The following is a 26,881-nucleotide window of genomic DNA, read 5'->3' as shown; positions in this document are numbered from 1 at the left end:
AAACTAGACTTTTGTCCCTTCACCCTCTGTTTCTCTCCTCCTCCCTCTTTCTCAACTCCTCGCTCCCAATCCTCTCCTCTGTCCAGAATAACCCAGTTTCAACCTCACCTCCATATTCTCTTCTTTCACTCCTCCTCATCCCTCCATATCCCCTCCCCCCTTTCCTCTATCAAACACTTTAAATTACACTTGAAAGATTAGTTCCACCAGACCCACCGGCGTGTGTGTGTGTGTGTGTGTGTGTGTGTGTGTGTGTGTGTGTGTGTGTGTGTGTGTGTGTGTGTGACAGGTTGGGGGAGTAGATCTGTCAGAGAAGGGCACTAGCCTGTCCAGCGCTTCGCTGCATTTACAATTAAATCAGAGTGAGCGAGAGGGATACGGAGGGGCGGGAGGAGTGAGGTTTGGAAGAAAGGACAGTGATGAGAGAGTAGAACCCCAGGTTTGCTCTTTCAAGAATTGAAACCCAGGTTTTTGCTGATTTTTGCAAAGAGCAATGTAATAGAATTTCATTACTTAATTCCTTCTTTTGAAAGAGAGAAAGTGTGGGCGAGGGAGATAGAGAGAGAGAGAGAAAAGAAGGAAAGAGAGAGAGACAAAATAAGTAAACATTAGTAAGTATGCCACCTACTTTTGGAGCAGCTATGTGACAGTGGGTAAGCACATTCATATTTTACCATGTTCATTTTAATTGACTATTCTCTTTACTTATATCACTCTCTATGCAAAACACCTGCTCCCCTGTTGTACACACTGCTGCTGTGGTGACAGAATGAGAGCGCCGTGAAAAACACTGACCTTACTTCCTAAACAGAACACACGTTGTTACGGGGTGCTAATTTTGTCACAGCACCCTCCAGCATGGACATGTTGATGCATGATGGTTGGAGTGTGTGTAACTAGTGTAACTAGCAGTAGACAGAAAGGGATATTCGTACAACGCACACACTCGTGTGTGTGTGTGTGTGTGTAGGTGCGCGCGCAGAGGAGATGAGGATAGATCAACAAAGTTTAAACACATCCTCCTGTATAATGACACCTTTCAAATGTGGGGGGATGAATCATCTCTCTCTCTCTCTCTCTCTCTCAATTCAGTTTAAGTGGCTGTATTGGCATGGGAAACATATGTTTACATTGCCAAAGCAAGTAAAATAAATAATAAACAAAAGTGAAATAAACTATAAAAAGTGAACAGTAAACATTACATTCACAAAATTTCCAAACTAATAAAGACATTTCAAATGTCATATTTTGTTGAAATATACAGTATTGTAACAATGTCCAAATGTCCAAATGGTACAAAAGGGAAAACAAATAAGCATAAATATAGGTTGTATTTACAATGGTGTTTGTTCTTCACTGGTTGCCCTTTTCTTGTGGCAACAGGTTACAAATCTTGCTGCTGTAATGGCACACCGTGGTATTTCACCCAATATATATGGGAGTTTATCAAAATTGAATTTGTTTTCAAATTCTTTGCGGATCTGTGTAATCTGAGGGATATATAAGTGTCTCTATGGCTCTCCAGTGTGCACACAAAATGAGGGCATTTTTCAATAGCAATGCTATGCTCACTGAGTTTGTACATAGTCAACGATTTCCTTAATTTTGGGTCAGTCACAGGGGTCAGATATTCTGCCACTGTGTACTCTCTTTTTAGGACCACATAGCATTCTAGTTTGCACAGTTTTTTTGTAAATTATTTCCAATGTGTCAGGTAATCATGATTTGGTTGGGTCAAGTTGTATTGCTGTCCTGGGGCTCTGTGGGGTCTGTTTGTGTTTGTTAACAGAGAGCCAGGACCAGCTTGCTTATGGGGCTCTTCCCCAAGTTAATTTCTTTGTAGGTGATGACTTTGTTATGGAAGGTTTGGGAATCACTTCCTTTTAGGTAGTTGTAGAATTTAACAGCTCTATTCTGGATTTTGATCATTAGCGGGAATATGAAAATTCTGCTCTGCATGCATCATTTGATGTTTTACGTTGTACACGGAGGAGTTTTTGGCAGAATTCTGCATGCAGAGTCTCGAATTGGATGTTGGTCCCATTTTGTGAATTCTTGGTTGGTGAGCGGACCCCAGACCTCACAACCATGAAGGGCAATGGGTTCTATAACTGATTCAAGTATTTTTAGCCAGATCCTGATTGGTATGTCAAATGTTATGTTCCTTTTGATGGCATAGAAAGCCCTTATTGCCTTGTCTTTCAGATCGTTCACAGCTTTGTGGAAGTTACCTGTTGCACTGATTTTTATGCCGAGGTGTGTATAGTTTTTTGTGTGCTCTAGGACAACAGTGTCTAGATGGGCTTTGTATTTGTGGTCCTGGCAACTGGACCTTTATTGGAACACCATTATTTTGGTCTTACTGAGATTTACTGTCAGGGCCCTGGTCTGACAGAATCTGTGCTGAAGATCTAGGTGCTGCTGTAGACTTTCCTTGGTTGGGGACAGAAGCACCAGATCATCAGCAAACAGTAGACAATTGACTTCAGATTTTAGTAAAGTGAGGTTGGGTGCTGCAGACTGTTCTAGTTCCTTCGCCAATTTGTTGATATATACACTACCGTTCAAATGTTTGAGGTCACTAAGAAATGTCCTTGTTTTTGAATGAAAGAATATGCTTTTGTCCGTTAAAATCACATCAAATTTACGAGAAATACAGTGTAGACATTGTTAATGTTGTAAATGGCTATTGTAGCTGGAAACGGCAGATTTGTATGGAATATCTAGGCGTCCAGAGGCCATTATCAGCAACCATCACTCCTGTGTTCCAATGGCACGTTGTGTTAGCTAATCCAAGTTTATCAATTTAAAATACTAATTGATCATTAGAAAACCATTTTTCAATGATGTTAGCACAGCTAAAAACGGTTGTTCTGATTAAAGAAGCAATAAAACTGGCCATCGTTAGACTAGTTGAGAATCTGGAGCATCAGCATTTGTGAGTTCAACTACAGGCTCAAAGTGGGCAGAAACAAAGACCTTTCTTCTGAAACTCATCAGTCTATTCTTGTTCTGAGAAATGAAGGCTATTCCATGCAAGAAATTGCCAAGAAACTGAAGATCTCGTACAACGCTGTGTACTACTCCCTTCACAGAACAGCGCAAACTGTCTCTAACCAGAATAGAAAGAGGAGTGGGAGGCCACAATGCACAACTGAGCAAGAGGACAAGTAAATTAGAGTGTCTAGTTTGAGAAACAGACGCCTCAGAAGTCCGCAACTGGCAGCTTCATTCAACGGTGAAGAGGTAACTCCGGGATGCTGTTGAAGAGGGTGGGGCTTAAGCTGCATCCCTGTCTCACTCCCTGGCCTTGTGGAGAGAAATGTACGTGTTTTTGCCAATATTAACCGCACACTTGTTTTTTCGTGTACATGGATTTTATAATGTTCTATGTTTCCCCACACAAATCAAATCAAATACAACAGGTGTAGACAATACATGGGGTGGCAGGTAGCCTAGTGGTTAGAGCGTTGGACTAATAACCGAAAGGTTGCAAGTTCAAATCCCAGAGCTGACAAGGTACAAATCTGTCATTCTACCCCTGAACAGGCAGTTAACCCACTGTTCCTAGACCGTCATTGAAAATAAGAATTTGTTCATAACTGACTTGCCTAGTTAAATAAAAGGTTTAAAAAAATTTACAGTGAAATGTTTACTTACAAGCCCTTAACCAACAATGCACTTTTAAGAAAATCCCTAAAAGAGAGAAAGAGATAAGAAAAACAAATAATTAAAGAGCAGCAGTAAATAACAATAGCAGGGCTATATACAGGGTGTACCGGTACAGATTCAATGTGTTGGGGCACTTGTGTCGAGGTAATTATGTGCATATAGGTAGAGTTATTAAAGTGGCTATGCATCGATAATAACAGAGAGCAGCAGCAGTGTGTGGGGGGGGCAATGCAAATAGTCTGGGTAGCCATTTAAGGTTTTGTTGTGCCTGCTTCACGACTCTCTTGGTGTGCTTGGACCATGTTAATTTGTTGGTGATGTGAACGCCAAGGAACTTGAAGCTCTCAGCCTGCTCCACTACAGCCCCGTCAATGAGAATGGGGGTGTGCTCGGTCCTCCTATTCCTGTAGTCCACAATTATCTCCTTTGTCTTGATCCCGTTATGGGAGAGGTTGTTGTCCTTGCACCACAGGGTCACGTCTCTGGCCTCCTCCCTATAGGCTGTCTCATCGTTGTCAGTGATCAGGCCTACCGCTGGTGTGTCATCAGTCAACTTAATGATGGTGTTGGAGTCATGCCTGGCCATGCAGTCATGAGTGAACAGAGAGTACAGGAGGGGACTGAGCATGCACCCCTGAGGGGCCCCCGTTTTGAGGATCAGCGTGGCAGATGTGTTGTTACCTACCCTTACCACCTGGGGGCGGCCCGTAGGGAAGTCCAGGATCCAGTTGCAGAGGGAGGTGTTTAGCTTAGTGATGAGCTTTGAGGGCACTATGGTGTTGAACGCTGTGCTGGTGTTCCTTTTGTCAAAGTGTGAAAGGGCAGTGTGGCGTGCAATAGAGATTACATCATCTGTGGATCTGTTGGTGCGGCATGCAAATAGGAGTGGGTCTAGGATTTCTGGGATAATGGTATTGATGTGAGCCAAGGCCAGCCTTTCAAGGCATTTCATGGCTACAGACGTGAGTGCTACAGGTTTGTAGTTATTTAGGCTCTTCGCCACAGGGACTATGATGGTCTGCTTGAAACATTTTGGTATTACAGACTCAGACAGGGAGAGTTTGAAAATGTCAGTGAAGACACTTGCCAGTTGGTCAGTGCATGCTCGGAGGACACATCCTGTTAGTCCGTCTGGCCCAGTGGCTGCGGAGAGCGTGATCACACAGTTGTCCGGAACAGCAGATGCTCTCATGCATGTTTCAGTGTTAGCCCTGTATTGATGGTTTGCCTGTTTGATGGTTCGTCGGAGGGCATAGTGGGATTTCTTATAAGCTTCCGGGTTAGAGTCCTGCTCCTTGAAAGCGAAAGTTCTACCCTTTAGCTCAGTGTGAATGTTGCCAGTAATCCATGGCTTCTGGTTGGGGTGTGTGCGTACAGTCACTGTGGGGACGACATCCTCAATGCACTTATTGATAAAGCCAGTGACTGATGTGGTGTACTTCTCAGTGCCATCGGAAGAATCCTGGAACATATTCCATTCTGTGCTAGCAAAACAGTCCTGTAGTTTAGCACCTGCTTCATCTGACTATTTTTTTATAGTCCGAGTCACTGGTGCTTCCTGATTTAATTTTTGCTTGTAAGCAGGAATCAGGAGGATAGAGTTATGGTCAGATTTACCAAATGGAGGGCAATGGAGAGCTTTGTAAGTGTCTCGGTGTAATGGTTTTCTTGTGGGGAAAGAGAGGCGGACCAAAATGCAGCGTGGTTAGTTTTGTGCATCTTTAATAAAGATGAAAGTACGACAATCTACAAAACAAGAAACGTGCAAAAACCAAAACAGTCCTATCTGGTGCCACAAAACACAAAGACAGGAACAATCACCCACAAAACCCAACACAAAACAGGCTACCTAAATATGATTCCCAATCAGAGACAATGACTAACACCTGCCTCTGATTGAGAACCATATCAGGCCTAACATAGAAATGGACACACTAGACACACACCATAGAATGCCCACCCAGCTCACGTCCTGACCAACACTAAAACAAGGAAAACACACACGAACGATGGTCAGAATGTGACACTCGGTGTGTGGAGTAAAGGTGGTCTAGAATTTTTCCCCCCTCTGGTTGCACATTTAACATGCTGATAGAAATTCGGTAAAACTGATTTAAGTTTCACTGCATTAAAGTCCCCGGCCACTAGGAGCGCCGCCTCTGGATGCTATTTTTCCTGTTTGCTTAATGGGGAATATAGCTCATTAAGTGCAGTTTTAATGCCAGCCTCGGTCTGTGGTGGTATGTAGACAGCTATGAAAAATACAGATGAAAACTCTCTAGGTAGATAGTGTGGTCCTCAGCTTATCATGAGATACTCTACCTCAGGCGAGTAAAAACCTTTAGACTTCCTTAGATATCGTACATCAGCTATTGTTTACAAATATGCGTAGGCCCCCACCATGTCTTACCAGAGGCTGCTGCTCTGTCCTGCCGATACAGTGTATAACCCGCCAACTGTATGTTCTTAATGTCATTGTTCAGCCACAACTCGGTGAAACATAAGACATTACAGTTTTTAATGTCCCGTTGATAGGAAAAGCATGCTTTCAGTTTGTCCCATTTATTTTCCAGCGATTGAACGCTAGCTAGCAGAATGGAAGGATTAGCCACTCGTCGCCTTTCCTCACAAGACATCCTGATCTCTTTCTGCGAAACCTACATTTTCTTTTGCAGCAATTGACGGGGATCTGGGCCTGGTCGGGTGTCTGTATATCCCTCGCGTCCGACTCATTGAAGAACTCCTCATCAAATTTGAAATGAGTAATCCCAGTTCTGATGTCCAGAAGCTCTTTTCGGTCTTAAGAGACGGTAGCAGCAACATTATGTTGAAAACAAGTTACGAACAACGTGAAAAAACAAACAAAATAGCATGGTTGTTAAGAGCCTATAAGACGGCAGCCCTCCCCTCCAACACCACTTTCCATCAATTTGTACAGCAGGCCCTCATGCCAGATTCAAAAGCAGAGTCAAAAGCTTTTTTGAAATCATCAAAACTTGAGAAGACTTTGCTTTTGTTTTGCTTTGTTTGTTTGTCAATTCGGGTGTTCAGGGCGAATACGTGATCTGTCATACAGTATTTTGGGGGGATTTTTTGTTGTTGTTGGCATTTGCTGTCAATGATAATGCAGAGGATTTTCACAAGGGTGCTGTTGACGCATATCCCATTGTAGTTATTGGGGTTAAATTTGTCTCCACTTTTGTGGATTGGGTTGATCAGTCCTTGGTTCCAAATATTTGGGAATATGCCAGAGCTGAGGATGATGTTAGAGTTTAAGTATTGCCAATTGGAATTTGTGGTCTGTATATTTTGTCATTTCATGTAAGATTCCATCAACACCACAGGCCTTTTTGGGTTGGAGGGTTTGTATTTTGTCCTGTAGTTCATTTAATGTATTTGGAGAATCCAGTGGGATATTGTAGTCTTTAATAGTTGATTCTGAGATGTGTATCTGATCATGTATATGTTTTTGCTGTTTGTTCTTTGTTATAGAGCAAAACATATTGGATAAGTGGTTTATCCATAAACCTCCGTTTTGGATAGATACCTCTTTGTGTTGTTGTTTGTTTAGAATTTACCAATTTTCCCAGAAGTGGTTAGAATCTATGGATTTTTCAATGACATTGAGCTGATTTCTGACGTGCTGATCCTTCTTTTTCCGTTGTTTATTTCTTTATTGTTTTAGTGATTCACCATGGTGAAGGCGTAGGCTCAGGTTTTCTGGGTCTTTATGTTTTTTGGTTGGATAGGTTTCTCAATTTCTTTCTTAAGTTATTGCATTCTTCATCAAACCATTTGTCATTGTTGTTAATTTTCTTAAGTTGTCTGCTTGAAATGTTTAGATTTGAAAGGGAAGCTGAGAGGTCAAACTGTTATCCTGTTTAGGTTTTCTACTGCCAATTTTACACTTTCACTATTAAAGTGAAGCATTTTGTCCAGTAACTTGTCTAGAAGGGGTTGAATTTGTGGTTGCCCAATTGTTTCTTTCCCACACTACTTTCCTTCCATCTATAGCTTCTTAATAGTATTCAGTTCCGTTGGCTTTGATGCCTCATGATTGAGCATAGCACTGTTCAAGTAGAGTGTGATTTTGCTGTGATCTGATGAGGTGCAGTACTACTGCCAAGAAATGAGGTATAGGTGTACCTACCAAAGGAGTCACACCTGGTAGTTTGGTGGATGGGTCTACCAGCTCTCTGTAACCTAGAGGGCAACCAGTGGGTCCATCTCCTTTATACCATGTTTCTTGTAGGGTGACAATATCTGTATTTCCAATGTCTTTGATGAAGTCTTGGTTCCTGCTCTTTAGACCAAAGGCAGATGACCTCAGACCTTGAATATTCCAGGATAAGATAGTAAAACCTTTATGTTCCATAGTGTCTAGTGTTGTTTTTGTGTGGTTTAGGCCTGGACCATTACAGTAGGTGTGAGCAGAGCATGTTGAGCATCTGATACATACCTCTTAGGTCGCATGATGGGGCTTGGGCGGGTGTAATAGTGGGGGTTGGGCCTGTTGCTCCTCTCACAGCCTGGGCATATGTCCTGCTGTCATGTTTAGGTCCTTGCTGCGGGGGGGCATAGGGTGGGCAGAAGGGGCATAGGTCTGATATGAGGGGGCCTATATAGGGTGTGGCCAGTGTTAGCTTGGGATGGTCTTAGCTGGTTGGGGTGTGGGTGGTGATGCTGTGGTCTGGGTGTAGGTCCTCTTGGCGTGGCTTCTCTGGGGGCAGGTCCTTCAGGAGGGCTCTTGCAGGTCTGGGAGAGTGTCTCGCTGGTCTGGGCGAGCTGTCCGTTTTTCTGTTGCTCCTGTGTGAGGTGCTGGGGCTACGGTTGAAGGTGACGCCTGTCCTCTGAAATTAGCTCCAGGGCATGCCTAGTGTTTGGGCACCAGAGTTTAGACACTGTGTTTGGGAATAAGTTCATCCTCTGGCTTTTGTGTGTCCTCAGTGGATGTGTAGGGGTTGTCAAGAGAGCTGACAGTGGGCTGTTCTGCTGGTTCTTTGGGGGAGTGTCCTGCTCTCTGTCACACCTCAGCTTTGTCACCTCCTCCTTCAGTGCCATGTGTGCCACTTTAAGTTATCTCACCTCAGACTGTAGAGCAGCCAGCTCTCTAAGACAGCCGTCCATCTCCACCTTCTGCCCCCGGAGTCTTGTTGTGGGGGTTGTTGTTGTGCTGGTCTGTTTTATTTGTCTGTTCTGTCTGGATTGTGTGGACTAGCTCTCTGAGCTCCACCATGTCTCTCTCCAGCTCTGTGAATATATCCCTCTCAGTGATGGAGGAGCAGTTGTGGACCTGGGTGTGATCAGTGCTGGAGGGGGGACTATCCTCGTCTGCAGGACAGTTTGAAGAGGTGTGATCAGACTGACTCAGGATGGGGGACTCGTCGCAGAGAGAGAGATTTTCCTGCTGTGCTCTCTCTTTGATCCCATAAAAGTCCTTCTTGAGGATGCCCTGCACCATTACTGTCCCAGACATGTACAAGTTGACGTGTACAAGTTGTTTCAATTTCCTCAATGTCTAGTATTCTGAGTGTCTAGCCTGGGCCAATACCCTCTCTCTTGACATAGGGGTAGAGTGCGCTTATAGCACTGTGCCATGCCAGGGGATGTCTGTGTTAATATAGCACCATGCCAGGGGATGGTCTGGATAATATAGCACCACGCCAGGGGATGTCTGTGTTAATATAGCACCATGCAAGGGGATGGTCTGGATAATATAGCACCATGCCAGGGGATGTCTGTGTTAATATAGCACCATACCAGGGGATGGTCTGGATAATATAGCACCATGCCAGGGGATGGTCTGGTTAATATAGCACCATGCCAGGGGATGCTCTGGTTAATATAGCACCATGCCAGGGGATGTCTGTGTTACACTGTACCAGGGGACGGTCTGGTTAATATAACACTGTACCAGGGGACGGTACCAGGGGACGGTCTGGTTAATATAACACTGTACCAGGTGACGGTCTGGTTAATATAACACTGTACCAGGGGACGGTCTGGTTAATATAACACTGTACCAGGGGACGGTCTGGTTAATATAACACTGTACCAGGTGACGGTCTGGTTAATATAACACTGTACCAGGGGACGGTCTGGTTAATATAACACTGTACCAGGGGATGGTCTGGTTAATATAACACTGTACCAGGGGACGGTCTGGTTAATATAACACTGTACCAGGGGACGGTCTGGTTAATATAACACTGTACCAGGGGACGGTCTGGTTAATATAACACTGTACCAGGGGACGGTCTGGTTAATATAACACTGTACCAGGTGACGGTCTGGTTAATATAACACTGTACCAGGTGACGGTCTGGTTAATATAACACTGTACCAGGGGACGGTCTGGTTAATATAACACTGTACCAGGGGACGGTCTGGTTAATATAACACTGTACCAGGGGACGGTCTGGTTAATATAACACTGTACCAGGGGACGGTCTGGTTAATATAACACTGTACCAGGGGACGGTCTGGTTAATATAACACTACCAGGGGACGGTCTGGTTAATATAACACTGTACCAGGGGACGGTCTGGTTAATATAACACTGTACCAGGGGACGGTCTGGTTAATATAACACTGTACCAGGGGACGGTCTGGTTAATATAACACTGTACCAGGGGATTGTCTGGTTAATATAACACTGTACCAGGGGATGGTCTGGTTAATATAACACTGTACCAGGGGATGGTCTGGTTAATATAACACTGTACCAGGGGATGGTCTGGTTAATATAACACTGTACCAGGGGATGGTCTGGTTAATATAACACTGTACCAGGGGATGGTCTGGTTAATATAACACTGTACCAGGGGATGTTCTGGTTAATATAACACTGTACCAGGGGACGGTCTGGTTAATATAACACTGTACCAGGGGACGGTCTGGTTAATATAACACTGTACCAGGGGACAGTCTGGTTAATATAACACTGTACCAGGGGACGGTCTGGTTAATATAACACTGTACCAGGGGATGGTCTGGTTAATATAACACTGTACCAGGGGATGGTCTGGTTAATATAGCACTGTACCAGGGGATGGTCTGGTTAATATAGCACTGTACCAGGGGATGGTCTGGTTAATATAACACCGTACCAGGGGATGGTCTGGTTAATATAACACTGTACCAGGGGACGGTCTGGTTAATATAACACTGTACCAGGGGATGGTCTGGTTAATATAACACCGTACCAGGGGATGGTCTGGTTAATATAACACCGTACTAGGGGATGGTCTGGTTAATATAACACTGTACCAGGGGATGGTCTGGTTAATATAACACTGTACCAGGAGATGGTCTGGTTAATATAACACTGTACCAGGGGATGGTCTGGTTAATATAACACTGTACCAGGAGATGGTCTGGTTAATATAACACTGTACCAGGGGATGGTCTGGTTAATATAACACTGTACCAGGAGATGGTCTGGTTAATATAACACTGTGGAAAATGAAGTTGCTTACGTTACCCTCTTTGTAGCAGTCAGCAAATAGTTTCTCTGGATCGTCCTTGAGGAGCTTTTTTTGTATTTATTCCATGCATTGTTATTTTTTTATATCCATGGGGTACTGTATTGTCATGACCTCTCCACAGGGATAAGCCATTGGGGCTCTGTATTTTCAAGAGTTCTCACACCTCACTTCAAACTTCAGTGCTAATTGAAGTTGCAGCCAGGTCAGTTCTGTCCCAGCAGCTTGGTAGCTTAGTAGCCTTATTTATTCATCTTTATATAACAAAATGACCTAGAGATTATTGTCTTTTACTTTTTGACTTCAAAAGTAGGTTCAGACTGAATATTACTCACTTAGTTTTGTGTTGGTTGTTAGATGTTTTTTCTTGAAAGTCCTTGATAGTAATAGTTCATTCATGTAATTTTGACCAAAATCAAGGTTTTAGGTGAGTCATTTTGATTTGGATTGAAGGTTTTGAAGTACTTTGCGAAAAAAAATCCATCCAACTTTAAATCTATATTTTAGAACTAAGAACTCAGGAGCCCATGAGCTCACTTACCTCTCTCTTTCAATTCAATTCAAGGGCTTTCTCTCTCTCCCACCTCTCTTTCTCTAGGTATCTCTCTCTTTAGGTATATCTCCACAACAGTGTAATTGATTCCCAACCCATCAATTTACCACACTGTCCAAAGGATGGTTTAATCACAGGTGAGCTGACACCAATGGTCTAGGGAAGACACACACACACACACACACACACACACACACACACACACACACACACACACACACACACACACACACACACACACACACACACACACACACACACACACACACACACACACACACACACACACACACACCAGTAGTTTTCTAGGTCACTCTCCACACCATGATATATAATATTTATAAATGATGGGGACACATACAGCCTGGGTTAGATACTACCTTACATGATGTTTATTATACTGTATATACTTACATTTAGGTTGTATCCCAATTGGTACCCTGTTTCCTTCAAGTGTGTCTTTTATAAATTGACTCTAGCTCAAATTATATCAAATGCATATGCTTGAAGGTGGATTTGAGCTTATCATATAATGTAAAGGATTATGGATTAAACCAACAGATTTACATCAATTAAATGCAATGGATGCAACTAACATAGCCTACAGTTACATCCGCTGATAGATAGAGATGTGTTGCTAATTAAATTCACTTAACAGAGAACCCTGTCACTCATACTCCCATATGTGACACATCATGAAATTACAGTATAGAGAGAACCAGTGTGAACTGAGTGAGTCCAATTAGACACACACACACACACACACACACACACACACACACACACACACACACACACACACACACACACACACACACACACACACACACACACACACACACACACACACACACACACACACATTCTCTCTCTCGAACACACACTCTCTCCCTTTCTCTCTAACTCACTCTCTCTCTAACTCACACACCACACACACACACACACACACACACACACACACACACACACACACACACACACACACACACATTCTCTCTCTCGAACACACACTCTCTCACTTTCTCTCTAACTCACTCTCTCTCTAACTCACACACACCACACACACACACACACACACACACACACACACACACGTCATGTTCTTCTATCCTCGTATGGACCTAAAATTAATTTCCATTCAAAATCCTATTTTTCCTAACCCCTAACCCTAAACCTAACCCCTATGTTTAAAATAGCCTTTGTTCTCGTGGGGACATTTCCCACATACCCATAAGGCATAATTTCCCTTATTTTATTATCCTTGTGGGAACCTTTGGGGATTTAAGATCCCCTCAAGGATAGAATAACCAACCCACACACACTCTGTACCTATCAGACAGTGAACCCATTGAAGAAATGAACTACAGAACTGTATGAGTCAACAGGAGAGAACTGGTGTCTTGGACAGAAAAATTACTTTTTATTTTATTTAACCAGGTAAGTCAGTTATTTACAATGACGGCCAAACCCGGACGATGCTGGGCCAATTGAGCGACGCCCTATGAGACTCCCAATTACGGACGGATGTGATGCAGCCTCGAACGAACCAGGTACTGCAGTGACACCTCTTGCACTGAGATGCAGTGTCTTAGGCCACTGCGCCACTCGGGAGCCCTTCCACACATTTACCAGCACCACTGGGACAGGTCCACTGTTTTAGAACATTGCCAATTTCACCAAAATAGCCTCTCAATCACAATGTGTACTACAGTGTACTACCATTGGAATTACCTTAGTTCAAATACGTTTCAAACACACTTAGAGCCACAGTCTGTAACATTCCCAGTAAACTCAGCTCATGAAATATCGCCATTGATTTGGAAGAATTTGACTTCTTAAATCTAGCTTCAAATCATGTATAAAAAAGGAATATTGCTAAAATGGAATGCCATTCCTTGAGCACAATGCATGACATCGTAGAAATCAGGTGTATCTGTGAAAATGGAATGGAATGCATACTTCAGCTGGTTCACATTTGGTGCAGTGTGGGTTTGAAATAAAGTGTGAGCAATGACATCATACAGGTTAGCTCATCAATTGTGAAAACGTCAGACGCGAGAGAGAGCGAATTAGAGAATAGATGAATGAATAATCTTACTTGAGAAAAATTATTGGGAAGGGAGAAGAGTTTAGACTGCGAAGAGTGAGTTCTCGGCGATCAATTCGGATGACAGTTTTCACACCTCAGATATTGTCATGTGGTGTAGACATGAAAGGAAAATGAGTGAGGAAGAGAGAAAGAGATACAGAAAAAATGGAGGGAGCGTAAAAGAAGCAAAGAGTGGAGAGGGAGGGAGGGAGGGTAAAAGAAGCAAAGAGTGGGGAGGGAGGGAGGGAGGGAGGGTAAAAGAAGCAAAGAGTGGAGAGTGAGGGAGGGAGGGAGCGTAAAAGAAGCAAAGAGTGGAGAGGGAGGGAGGGAGGGAGCGTAAAAGAAGCAAAGAGTGGAGAGGGAGGGAGGGAGGGAGCGTAAAAGAAGCAAAGAGTGGAGAGGGAGGGAGGGAGGGAGCGTAAAAGAAGCGAAGAGTGGGGAGGGAGGGAGGGAGCGTAAAAGAAGCAAAGAGTGGAGAGGGAGGGAGGGAGGGAGCGTAAAAGAAGCGAAGAGTGGAGAGGGAGGGAGGGAGGGAGCGTAAAAGAAGCAAAGAGTGGAGAGGGAGGGAGCGTAAAAGAAGCAAAGAGTGGAGAGGGAGGGAGGGAGGGAAGGAGCGTAAAAGAAGCAAAGAGTGGAGAGGGAGGGAGGGAGCGTAAAAGAAACAAAGAGTGGAGAGCGAGGGAGGGAGGGAGGGAGGGAGCGTAAAAGAAGCAAAGAGTGGAGAGGGAGGGAGGGAGCGTAAAAGAAACAAAGAGTGGAGAGGGAGGGAGGGAGGGAGGGAGGGAGGGAGGGAGGGAGGGAAGGAGCGTAAAAGAAGCAAAGAGTGGAGAGGGAGGGAGGGAGCGTAAAAGAAACAAAGAGTGGAGAGCGAGGGAGGGAGGGAGGGAGGGAGCGTAAAAGAAGCAAAGAGTGGAGAGGGAGGGAGGGAGCGTAAAAGAAACAAAGAGTGGAGAGGGAGGGAGGGAGGGTAAAAGAAGCAAAGAGTGGAGAGGGAGGGGGGGAGGGTGCGTAAAAGAAGCAAAGAGTAGGGAGGGAGGGAGGGAGGGAGCGTAAAAGAAGCAAAGTGTGGAGATGGAGGGAGGGAGGGAGGGAGCGTAAAAGAAGCAAAGAGTGTAGAGGGAGGGACGGAGCGTAAAAGATGCGAAGAGTGGAGAGGGAGGGAGGGAGGGTAAAAGAAGCGAAGAGTGGAGAGGGAGGGAGGGAGGGTAAAAGAAGCAAAGAGTGGGGAGGGAGGGAGGGTAAAAGAAGCGAAGAGTGGGGAGGGAGGGAGGGAGGGAGGGAGCGTAAAAGAAGCGAAGAGTGGAGAGGGAGGGAGGGAGGGAGCGTAAAAAGAAGCGAAGAGTGGAGAGGGAGGGAGGGGGAGGGAGAGAGCATAAAAGAAGCAAAGAGTTGAGAGGGAGGGAGGGAGCGTAAAAGAAGCAAAGAGTGGAGAGGGAGGGAGGGAGGGGGGGAGGGAGGGAGAGAGCATAAAAGAAGCAAAGAGTGGAGAGGGAGGGAGCGTAAAAGAAGCGAAGAGTGGAGAGGGAGGGAGGGAGGGAGGGTAAAAGAAGCGAAGAGTGGGTAGGGAGGGAGGGAGGGAGGGAGGGAGCGTAAAAGAAGCGAAGAGTGGAGAGGGAGGGAGGGAGCGTAAAAGAAGCGAAGAGTGGAGAAGGAGGGAGGGAGGGAGCGTAAAGGTTGGAGAGGGAGGGAGGGAGCGTAAAAGAAGCGAAGAGTGGAGAGGGAGGGAGGGAGCGTAAAAGAAGCAAAGAGTGGAGAGGGAGGGAGGGAGGGAGCGTAAAAGAAGCAAAGAGTGGAGAGGGAGGGAGGGAGCGTAAAAGAAGCAAAGAGTGGAGAGGGAGGGAGGGAGGGAGGGAGCGTAAAAGAAGCGAAGAGTGGAGAGGAAGGGAGGGAGGGAGGGAGCGTAAAAGAAGCAAAGGGTGGAGAGGGAGGGAGGGAGGGGGAGCGTAAAAGAAGCAAAGAGTGGAGAGGGAGGGAGGGAGGGTAAAAGAAGCAGAGTGGAGAGGGAGGGAGGGAGGGAGCGTAAAAGAAGCAAAGAGTGGGGAGGGAGGGAGGGAGCGTAAAAGAAGCAAAGAGTGGAGAGGGAGGGAGGGAGGGGGAGGGAGGGAGGGAGCGTAAAAGAATCAAAGAGTGGAGAGGGAGGGAGGGAGGGGGAGGGAGGGAGGGAGCGTAAAAGAAGCAAAGAGTGGAGAGGGAGGGAGGGAGGGAGGGGGAGGGAGGGAGCGTAAAAGAAGCAAAGAGTGGAGAGAGAGGGAGGGAGGGAGGGTAAAAGAAGCAGAGTGGAGAGGGAGGGAGGGAGGGAGCGTAAAAGAAGCAAAGAGTGGAGAGGGAGGGAGGGAGGGAGCGTAAAAGAAGCGAAGAGTGGAGAGGGAGGGAGGGAGGGAGCGTAAAAGAAGCGAAGAGTGGAGAGGGAGGGAGGGAGGGAGCGTAAAAGAAGCGAAGAGTGGGGAGGGAGGGAGGGAGGGAGCGTAAAAGAAGTGAAGAGTGGAGAGGGAGGGAGGGAGGGAGGGTAAAAGAAGCGAAGAGTGGAGAGGGAGGGAGGGAGGGAGCGTAAAAGAAGCGAAGAGTGGGGAGGGAGGGAGGGAGGGAGGGAGGGAGAAAGGGAGGGAGCGTAAAAGAAGCGAAGAGTGGAGAGAGAGGGAGGGAGGGAGGGTAAAAGAAGCAGAGTGGAGAGGGAGGGAGGGAGGGAGGGAGCGTAAAAGAAGCAAAGAGTGGAGAGGGAGGGAGGGAGGGAGCGTAAAAGAAGCAAAGAGTGGAGAGGGAGGGGGGGAGGGAGGGAGCGTAAAAGAAGCGAAGAGTGGGGAGGGAGGGAGGGAGGGAGAAAGGGAGGGAGCGTAAAAGAAGCGAAGAGTGGAGAGGGAGGGAGGGAGGGAGGGTAAAAGAAGCGAAGAGTGGAGAGGGAGGGAGGGAGCGTAAAAGAAGCAAAGAGTGGAGAGAGAGGGAGGGAGGGAGGGTGCGTAAAAGAAGCAAAGAGTGGAGAGGGAGGGAGGGAGGGAGGGTAAAAGAAGCGAAGAGTGGAGAGGGAGGGAGGGAGGGAGGGAGCGTAAAAGAAGCAAAGAGTGGAGAGGGAGGGAGGGAGGGAGGGAGGGAGCGTAAAAGAAGCAAAGAGTGGAGTGGAGTGGAGAGGGAGGGACGGAGGGACGGAGGGATGGGACATATTGTAAAATGAGTCACGACAACCTGGGATCCCTGTCTCTTTCATTCTACACTCAATCTATTATTCTATCGGGCTGAATTCATCCATAATGTCGAAGTTCAGCACTATAGCACAATTTCAATTTAAAGGCAATGTTCCCGCGTTCACAGAAACTGCATTCACGGTAAACTATGCATATGTCATCTCAATTGAAAATTACCTTTAAATTTCAACTTCTCTCTCAATTCAATTCAATTCAAGGGCTTTATTGGCATGGGAAACGTGTTAACATTGCCACAGCAAGTAAGTAGATAATATATAAAGTGAAATTAACAGTAGACATCACACATACAGAAGTTTCAAAACAATAAAGACATTACAAAGGTCATATTATATATATATATACAGTGTTTTTACAATGTACAAATGGTAAAGGACACGAGATAAAATAAATAAGCATAGATATGGGTTGTATTTACAATGGTGCGTGTTCTTCACTGGTTGCCCTTTTCTCATGGCAACAGGTCACAAATCTTGCTGCTCTGATGGCACACTGTGGAATTTCACCCAGTAGATATGGGAGTTTTTCAAAATTGGATTTGTTTTCGAATTCTTTGTGGATCTGTGTAATCTGAGGGAAATATGTCTCTCTAATATGGTCATACATTGGGCAGGAGGTTAGGAAGTGCAGCTCAGTTTCCACCTCATTTTGTGGGCAGTGAGCACATAGCCTGTCTTCTCTTGAGAGCCATGTCTGCCTACGGCGGCCTTTCTCAATAGCAAGGCTATGCTCGCTGAGTCTGTACATAGTCAAAGCTTTCCTTAATTTTGGGTCAGTCACAGTGGTCAGGTATTCCGCCGCTGTGTACTCCCTGTGTAGGGCCAAGTAGCATTCTAGTTAGCTCTGTTTTTTTGTTAATTCTTTCCAATGTGTCAAGTAATTATCTTTTTGTTTTCTCATGATTTGGTTGGGTCTAATTGTGCTGCTGTCCTGGGGCTCTGTAGGGTGTGTTTGTGAACAGAGCCCCAGGACCAGCTTGCTTAGGGGACTCTTCTCCACGTTCATCTCTCTGTAGGTGATGGCTTTGTTGTGGAAGGTTTGGGAATCGCTTCCTTTTAGGTGGTTATAGAATTTAACAGCTCTTTTCTGAATTTTGATAATTAGTGGGTATCGGCCTAATTCTGCTCTGCATGCATTATTTGGTGTTCTACGTTGTACACGGAGGATATTTTTGCAGAATTCTGCATGCAGAGTCTCAATTTGGTGTTTGTCCCATTTTGTGAAGTCTTGGTTGGTGAGCGGACCCCAGACCTCACAACCATAAAGGGCAATAGGCTCTATGACTGATTCAAGTATTTTTAGCCAAATCCTAATTGGTATGTTGAAATTTATGTTCCTTTTGATGGCATAGAATGCCCTTCTTGCCTTGTCTCTCAGATCGTTCACAGCTTTGTGGAAGTTACCTGTGGCGCTGATGTTTAGGCCAAGGTATGTATAGTTTTTTGTGTGCTCTAGGGCAACAGTGTCTAGATGGAATTTGTATTTGTGGTCTTGGTGACTGGACCTTTTTTGGAACACCATTATTTTGGTCTTCCTGAGATTTACTGTCAGGGCCCAGGTCTGACAGAATCTGTGCATAAGATCTAGGTGCTGCTGTCGGCCCTCCTTGGTTGGTGACAGAAGCACCAGATCATCAGCAAACAGCAGACATTTGACTTCGGATTCTAGTAGGGTGAGGCCGGGTGCTGCAGACTTTTCTAGTGCCCGCGCCAGTTTGTTGATATATATGTTGAAGAGGGTGGGGCTTAAGCTGCATCCCTGTCTAACCCCACGACCCTGTGTGAAGAGATTTGTGTGTTTTTTGCCAATTTTAACAGCACACTTGTTGTTTGTGTACATGGATTTTATGATGTCGTATGTTTTACCCCCAACACCACTTTCCATCAGTTTGTATAGCAGACCCTCATGCCAAATTGAGTCGAAGGCTTTTTTGAAATCAACAAAGCATGAGAAGACTTTGCCTTTGTTTTGGTTTTTTTGGTTGTCAATTAGGGTGTGCAGGGTGAATACATGGTCTGTTGTATGGTAATTTGGTAAAAAGCCAATTTGACATTTGCTCAGTACATTGTTTTCATTGAGGAAGTGTACGAGTCTGCTGTTAATGATAATGCAGAGGATTACTGTTGACGCATATTCCACGGTAGTTATTGGGGTCAAATTTGTCTCCATTTTTGTGGATTGGGGTGATCAGTCCTTGGTTCCAAATATTGGGGAAGATGCCAGAGCTAAGGATGATGTTAAAGAGTTTTAGTATAGCCAATTGGAATTTGTTGTCTGTATATTTGATCATTTCATTGAGGATACCATCAACACCACATGCCTTTTTGGGTTGGAGGGTTTTTTTTTGTCCTGTAACTCATTCAATGTAATTGGAGAATCCAGTGGGTTCTGGTAGTCTTTAATAGTTGATTGATTCTAAGATCAGTATTTGATCATGTATATGTTTTTGCTCTTTATTCTTTGTTATAGAGCCAAAAAGATTGGAGAAGTGGTTTACCCATACATCTCCATTTTGGATAGATAATTCTTCGTGTTGTTGTTTGTTTAGTGTTTTCCAATTTTCTCAGAAGTGGTTAGAGTCTATGGATTCTTCAATTACATTGATCTTATTTCTGACATGCTGTTCCTTCTTTTTCCGTATTGTATTTCTGTATTGTTTTAGTGATTCACCATAGTGAAGGCGTAGACTCAGGTTTTCCGGGTCTCTATGTTTTTGGTTGGACAGGTTTCTCAATTTCTTTCTTAGATTTTTGCATTCTTCATCAAACCATTTGTCATTGTTGTTAATTTTCTTCGGTTTTCTATTTGAGATTTTTAGATTTGATAGGGAAGCTGAGAGGTCAAATATACTGTTGAGATTTTCTACTGCCAAGTTCACACCTTCACTATTACAGTGGAACGTTTTACCCAGGAAATTGTCTAAAGGGGATTGAAATTGTTTTTTGGTAGGTTTCCAAACTGCATTTCTTCCATCTATAGCATTTCTTAATGTTACTCAGTTCCTTTGGCTTTGATGCCTCATGATTGAGTATTGCTCTGTTTAAGTAGACTGTGATTTTGCTGTGGTCTGATAGGGGTGTCCGTGGGCTGACTGTGAACGCTCTGAGAGACTCTGGGTTGAGGTCAGTGATAAAGTAGTCTACAGTACTACTGCCAAGAGATGAGCTATAGGTGTACCTACCATTGGAGTCCCCTCGAAGCCTACCATTGACTATGTACATACCCAGCGTGCGACAGAGCTGCAGGAGTTGTGACCCGTTTTTGTTGGTTATGTTGTCATAGTTGTGCCTAGGGGGGCATATGTGGGAGGGAATGCTGTCACCTCTCTCTCTCTCTCTCTCTCTCTCTCTCTCTCTCTCTCTCTCTCTCTCTCTCTCTCTCTCTCTCTCTCTCTCTCTCTCTCTTTCACTCCCGCTTTTCCCTTTCAGATCTTGCACATCTTCCCCTTTTCCTTCGTCTCTCTGTCTCTCTCTGTCTCTCTCTGTCTCTCTCTGTCTCTCTCTGTCTCTCTCTGTCTCTCTCTCTCTCTCTCTCTCTCTCTCTCCCTCTCTCTCCCTCTCTCTGTCTCTGTCTCTTCCATTCATTCTCCAGCTGTTACATACTGTATGTAGCATCTCATCCTCTGTTCAGTCTTTCTTTTCCAAATCTCCCTTACTCCCTCACTCCTCTCACGTTAGCACAGCTTACATCCCTCCCTACCCCTCTCTCTTTCTCCCACCCCCCTCTATACCAACCCCTACTCCTCTCTCTTTCTCCCACCCCCCTCTATACCAACCCCTACCCCTCTCTCTTTCTCTCACCCCCCTCTATACCAACCCCTACCCCTCTCTCTTTCTCCCACCCCCCTCTATACCAACCCCTACTCCTCTCTCTTTCTCCCACCCCCCTCTATGCCAACCCCTACTCCTCTTTCTTTCTCCCAACCCCCTCTATACCAACCCCTACTCCTCTCTCTTTCTCCCACCCCCCTCTATACCAACCCCTACTCCTCTTTCTTTCTCCCAACCCCCTCTATACCAACCCCTACTCCTCTCTCTTTCTCCCACCCCCCTCTATGCCAACCCCTACCCCTCTCTCTTTCTCTCACCCCCTTCTATACCAACCCCTACTCCTCTCTCTTTCTCCCAACCCCCTCTATACCAACCCCTACCCCTCTCTCTTTCTCTCACCCCCTCTATACCAACCCCTACCCCCTCTCTCTTCTCCCACCCCCTCTATACCAACCCCTACCCCTCTCTCTTTCTCCCAACCTCCTCTATACAAACCCCTCTCTCTCTCTCTACCTCCCTGTTTGACTCTCTAGTGCTACATTCTCCTTCTGTCTGGCTCTTAGTCTCTTTCACACTTTTGTTCTCTCTTGCCCCCTTTTTCTGACTCTCACTCTCTCTCCTTTCGCTCCATCTCTCTGAGCCACTTTGACACTTTTCCTCCTTCTCTTTCTCTCTCTCTCTTCCGCAATCACACACACACACACACACACACACACACACACACACACACACACACACACACACACACACACACACACACACACACACACACACACACACACACACACACACACACACACACACACACTAGACACAGACACACACATACTCTCTCTCTCTTTCTCTCTCTCTCTCTCTCTCTCCCTCCCACAAATACACACACGCACACGCTTTCTCTCTCTCTCTCAGTCTCTCTCTCCTCTCTGACGAGGGAACATGTTGCCTAGGAGCAGCAGCAGCAGCAGTGTGCTACACGTGGAGACAACCTCCCTCTGTAATAAACCAGGGACAGGAGGAAGAAAGAAGGAACTGTCTTTTTTTTCCTTGTCTGACCAGACTCTTTGAGGAAGAGGAAGAGAAGGAAGAGGAAGGAAGAGGAAAAGGCTCAGTACACACTGAGGGATTCAGGATTTGATTGTGACTAGGTGGACTAGCGAGAGGAGGAAAGAAGAGAAGAGGAGGAGGAAAAGGAGGAGGAAAGGAGTCTTGATTTGTTTGTTTATCTAACAAAACTCCACAAAGAGGAAGAGGAGGAGGAAAAAGAGAAAGAGCTAGTGGGTTTGGACTGGGATAGTGGGTTTTGCACACCCCAAAGTCGCTACCATGTGGCAGGAGGCCTTACGGACGCGGGGGCGCTACCTTTTGGAGCGTGGGGGAGAGGGGGGAGATGGGGGAGAGGGAGGAGATGCCCTGGGGGATGTGTTTGTAGGTTTTGGGGAGACCCCGACACAGGGACAGGTGTGTGTGGGTGTGCCGGGACAGAAGACCCAGGACTGGCTGTATGAGTCCTACTACCGTATGAGCCAACAACACCCTCTCATCGTGTTCCTACTGCTCATAGTGATGGGAGCATGCCTCGCTCTACTGGCTGTGTTCTTTGCCTCCGGACTGGTGAGTGAGTGTGTGTGTGTGTGTGTGTGTGTGTGTGTGTGTGTGTGTGTGTGTGTGTGTGTGTGTGTGTGTGTGTGTGTGTGTGTGGAAGCGGGTTGCGGAGGGACTGTGTGTGTGTGTGTTGGGATGGAGGGACTGTGTGTGTGTTGGGATGGAGGGGCTGTGTGTGTGTTGGGATGGAAGGACTGTGTGTGTTGGGATGGAGGGACTGTGTGTGTGTTGGGATGGAGGGACTGTGTGTGTGTTGGGATGGAGGGACTGTGTGTGTGTCATGTTGATATAAAATGCAGAGCTGTATTGACTGATTGGAGTGGTGCAGAATATGACAACAGGGCTTATTTCAAGTGTTGTTTCTGCTGTGGGACACACACACACACACACACACACACACTTGAAGAGCACTACCTATTACTGAAGTGTGTTCACTATTGTTTGTGTCTCAGCATGTATGTGACAATGAGAGATGAACAGGGCGAGAGAGGGCGGAGAGAGAGAGAAAGGAAGAGTGATGAAAAGAGAGAGAGAGACACGGTCAGACTGTGTGATTTATCATTCAGTCCATTGATGTGTTTTTCCTCTGCAGAGTGTTATAACACGTCTCGCCTCCCACAGTTAACACACACACACACACACACACACACACACACACACACACACACACACACACACACACACACACACACACACACACACACACACACACACACACACACACACACACACACCTCGCCACCGCAGCAGAAAAGTTAGAGTAGTGCAGCATCAGCAACAGAGCCAGGAGGGTCCTAAGCTGTTTTCAATGTAACAGCAGAATATGAATTCATAACTCATGATAGTTCTGGATGGATGTGAAAAAATAACATATAGTGGGATTCAATGTGGGATTCAACCGTAGGTCTCTCTGCCACTAGAGGGTTGACTATGGGAGATTTATCAAGGACTGAGACAATATAGCATGTATAAGTGGGTCAAAGTGGAGCATGTACTGTATGTAACTGTTCAACAACAATTCCTTCTTTACAGCCTCTGAAGGAAATAAAGTTGTAATATAGGCTTAGTAATCATATAAACCTAAATCAATAAATCAGATGCTTTTATCGAAAGTGGCTTACAGTATAATGAATGCATACATCTTATGTATGATTCCAGTGGGAACAGAAATCCAAAACCTTGGCATGGCTAGGTGCCATGCTCTTACCAAATGAGCAACACAGGATGGAATACATTACACTGAGTTGAACTCTGCCATGCACCTGTGTTAAATAAAAACTCCAGCCATCTCATATTATCAGGTTGCCAGAATGCTATTATATAATCAAAGCTAGCTGTTAGTTTCTAGATGTATCTTCATGCCATTTCTTCAGTCTTCTCTCTCTGATCTATTCCAGGAACACTCCAGCAACAGAACCACAGTGGGTTGTCCTTAGAATGTTTCCTTTCACCTAGTCAAAAACATTACTGGAATAACACTCTTGGCTAAACCCTGAATGATTGATTATGATGTCACCTCACAGGTTGTTATCAATGACGTCGTATCCCGTTCCAATTCAAACATTCCATTCTCAGCTGGGAGGGCAAAAGCCCGTAACCTGCTCGCGTGCATTACAGCGCAAAACACCGATTGAGCACACCTCTATCTCTCAATATAAGCCACCATTTCATTTGATTGAAAACATTTGATATAAATACAAGTATACTGGCTATACCTGACAAGTATGTATAGTTTATATACATTTTCCATCCATTGTGGGCTCTGCCTATCAAGCAGCAGAAGGGTGCATTTTCCCATATAATGTAGCTAGGTACCTAGAGAAATGTTTGCAAGCTAGCTAGAAACTTTTCTCCTACCAATGTACCTAGTATAGCTAACATATTTATCCCCATCCCCTTATTTACATTGTTTTAAGATCTTTTAAAATCACTGTTGCTGCTGTGCAATGAGACAGACATGACATTGATTGATGGACCAAGTCAAATTGAATAACTAGCTAATGACAGATCATGTCAATTTGGCCAGCTAGGTAATAAGCTAACTTTCAGTGTATACAACTAGGTTAGCTAGCTAGCTAGTTATCTAAATATTGTTTGATTTGCTTCCCAGCTGACAGTAATCAGACAGACCACTAGGACAGGCTTGGACTTACTTACTACATGTCCATCTCTTTACAAAAGCCTTAGCTATCTCTGACGAACCAAGCTGAATGACAGAAGTTGCTTGCTTAGCTAGCTAGCTAGCTAGACCTACATGTCAAAAAGATGGGCTACCCTCCGAAATGACATAAATACTAATTACGAAAGGCATGCAGCTATATGCTGTAGAGCTAAATAGAGCTAAATGTGCACAATTGCATCGTATGTAAAATAAATATTAAATTAGTAGTTCTGCTTTTAAATAGGTGATCATATTACAACCAAATAATTGTAACATTTCTTTAACAATCCCTTGAATACCGCAAGCAGTTGTCAATAGTTTTAGTGGAACTGGGGTTCTCCCTGCACCCCAGCAGGCAAAACAAATGTAATGCACCTTATTGGGACGTTTATTGATAACAACCTGTGTATTATTGTCATTACTGCGTAAATATTTCTATGGTTCATGTATTGTTCCGGTAGGAATGTTATAGTAACGTTACCCATCAGCCAACAAGAATGGCACAATCAATTACTGTCCATCTCTCCTTGCTGGCTCTAGTCTTTTGGGGGCCCCAAGAGAGATTTGGGTGGGGGGCAGTTCCACATTATATCTGAGTAGGAATGATGAGCCAAATCAATGGGGACCCCTGGGCACGTGCCCTGAATGCCCGGTCGGTTTTCGGCCATGATTACCACAAGTTTAGATAGCTGGCTAGGCTAACTACCAATCTAAACATTTTAGAAATTGCACCTTGTGTATTCTACTATTCTTACTCTCAACAGTAAGTTGAGACACTGACCGAGTTCCTAAAAAAAAATGGGGTTCAGGGGCCCCCTAGCAGCCGGGGGCCCTAAGCAACCACTTTTATTGCTTATGCCTGGAACTGGCCCTGAGTCTCTATCTCTGCTCTCTCTCTACCTCACCTCTGTCTCCCTGATTCCCTCTTTCCTTTCTCGCTCTTTTCCTCTGTTTCTGTCACATATCTTACATACTAGCAAACAAACAATAGACAGAAAGCACTCCAGTAAGAGTTGTGTTTAATGCAGTCTGTGTACCTGTGGAAACATGAAGAGGATGTTGATGTTTATGTGGTCAGTACAAACACAGAAGCCTAACCAAAGCACCACTAGTACTGCTGAAATGTCAGACACAAAAACAACTGATCTGAGATTTTCTGTGTGTGTGTGTGTGGGTGTGTGCATGCTCGCATGTTCATACGTTTGTGTGTGTGTACGTTTGTGCCTTTGCGCGTGTGTGTGTCGTGAAGTTTTACCCTGAAACCCTGCCTGTGCTGTATCTCAGGAAGTCTCTCATTTCCTATCCAAGCCTATCTTGTGTTTTCAGAGAAAATATCCCTGAAGATTGCTCTCTCATATAGTCCTGAGGTTGCATTACTTTAGAAGTGTGTGTGTGTGTGTGTGTGTGTGTGTGTGTGTGTGTGTGTGTGTGTGTGTGTGTGTGTGTGTGTGTGTGTGTGTGTGTGTGTGTGTGTGTGTGTGTGTGTGTGTGTGTGTGTGTGTGTGTGTGTGTGTAACCAAGTGATAACATGGAAAGAAGGGATCATGCCGTAATTGTACCAGACTGTGTGTGTGCATTATACATTTCAGGGGGTAACGCATTGTGACAGAATACTAGCCACCCATTGTAGGTTGCTATTTATTTCCCGGTTTAGTCCATTTGTTTATGTTTCCACACACTGGCAATCTCTGATTGTGAAAAGGACTGCTATTGGAACAGATAGTTAGAATGTTGAACTACTGTATGCCTTCCTGTATATTGAACTACTTATTAATGTCAGTGTGGGTTACTACTGTAATGGTGAAACCCTTGTCTGGACTCGTGTTGTGAGGGTTGAGTCATAACCCACAGTCCCTGCAGTTACACTACATGACCAAAAGTATGTGGACAAAAACATTGTTTATATACTATACACAAAAGTATGTGGACACCCCATCAAATTAGTGGATTCTGCTATTTTAGCCACACTCATTGTATAAAATCGAGCACACAGCCATGCAATCTCCATAGACAAACATTGGCAGTAGAACGGCCTGACTGAAGAGCTCAGTAATTTTCAACGTCGCAGCGTCATAGGATGTCACCTCAGTTTGTCAAATGTCTAATGGGCACTAACTCCATGTTAATGCCCATGATTTTGGAATGAGATGTTTGACGAGCAGGTGTCCACGTACTTTTGGTCTTGTAATGTATATTAGCGGGTTAGGGTCAGTTGCGGGCCTCAGATTTTCACTTTGTCACATATAGTCGCTGATTGTCTGGTGCTTGCGGATGGGTTATTAGCAATTGCGGGTGGATGCGGGTGAACAAACAGCTGACCCCCGCAACATTAGTCTGGACACTTCTGTTGTTGTTG

At 45.0% G+C, this 26,881-nt stretch overlaps 1 protein-coding gene across 2 annotated transcripts in view; it reads left to right on the top strand.

Moving 5' to 3' along the window:
* Positions 1 to 21,675: 21,675 nt before the first annotated feature.
* Positions 21,676 to 26,881, top strand: part of LOC135551993 (adenylate cyclase type 2-like) — an 88,154-nt gene continuing 82,948 nt past the window's right edge. For both annotated transcript variants that reach the window (XM_064983327.1, XM_064983326.1), the window contains exon 1: positions 21,676 to 22,373. In XM_064983327.1, coding sequence (XP_064839399.1) covers positions 22,086 to 22,373 — 288 coding nt within the window. In that variant the 5' untranslated portion in view covers positions 21,676 to 22,085. The remainder of the gene's footprint in view (positions 22,374 to 26,881) is intronic.

The sequence above is a fragment of the Oncorhynchus masou genome, chromosome 13, assembly GCF_036934945.1.
Source record: "Oncorhynchus masou masou isolate Uvic2021 chromosome 13, UVic_Omas_1.1, whole genome shotgun sequence".
Classification (NCBI taxonomy): Eukaryota; Metazoa; Chordata; class Actinopteri; order Salmoniformes; family Salmonidae; genus Oncorhynchus; species Oncorhynchus masou.
Note: the sequence above shows the minus strand (reverse complement) of the source record. Positions and strands in the feature narration are given on the sequence as shown.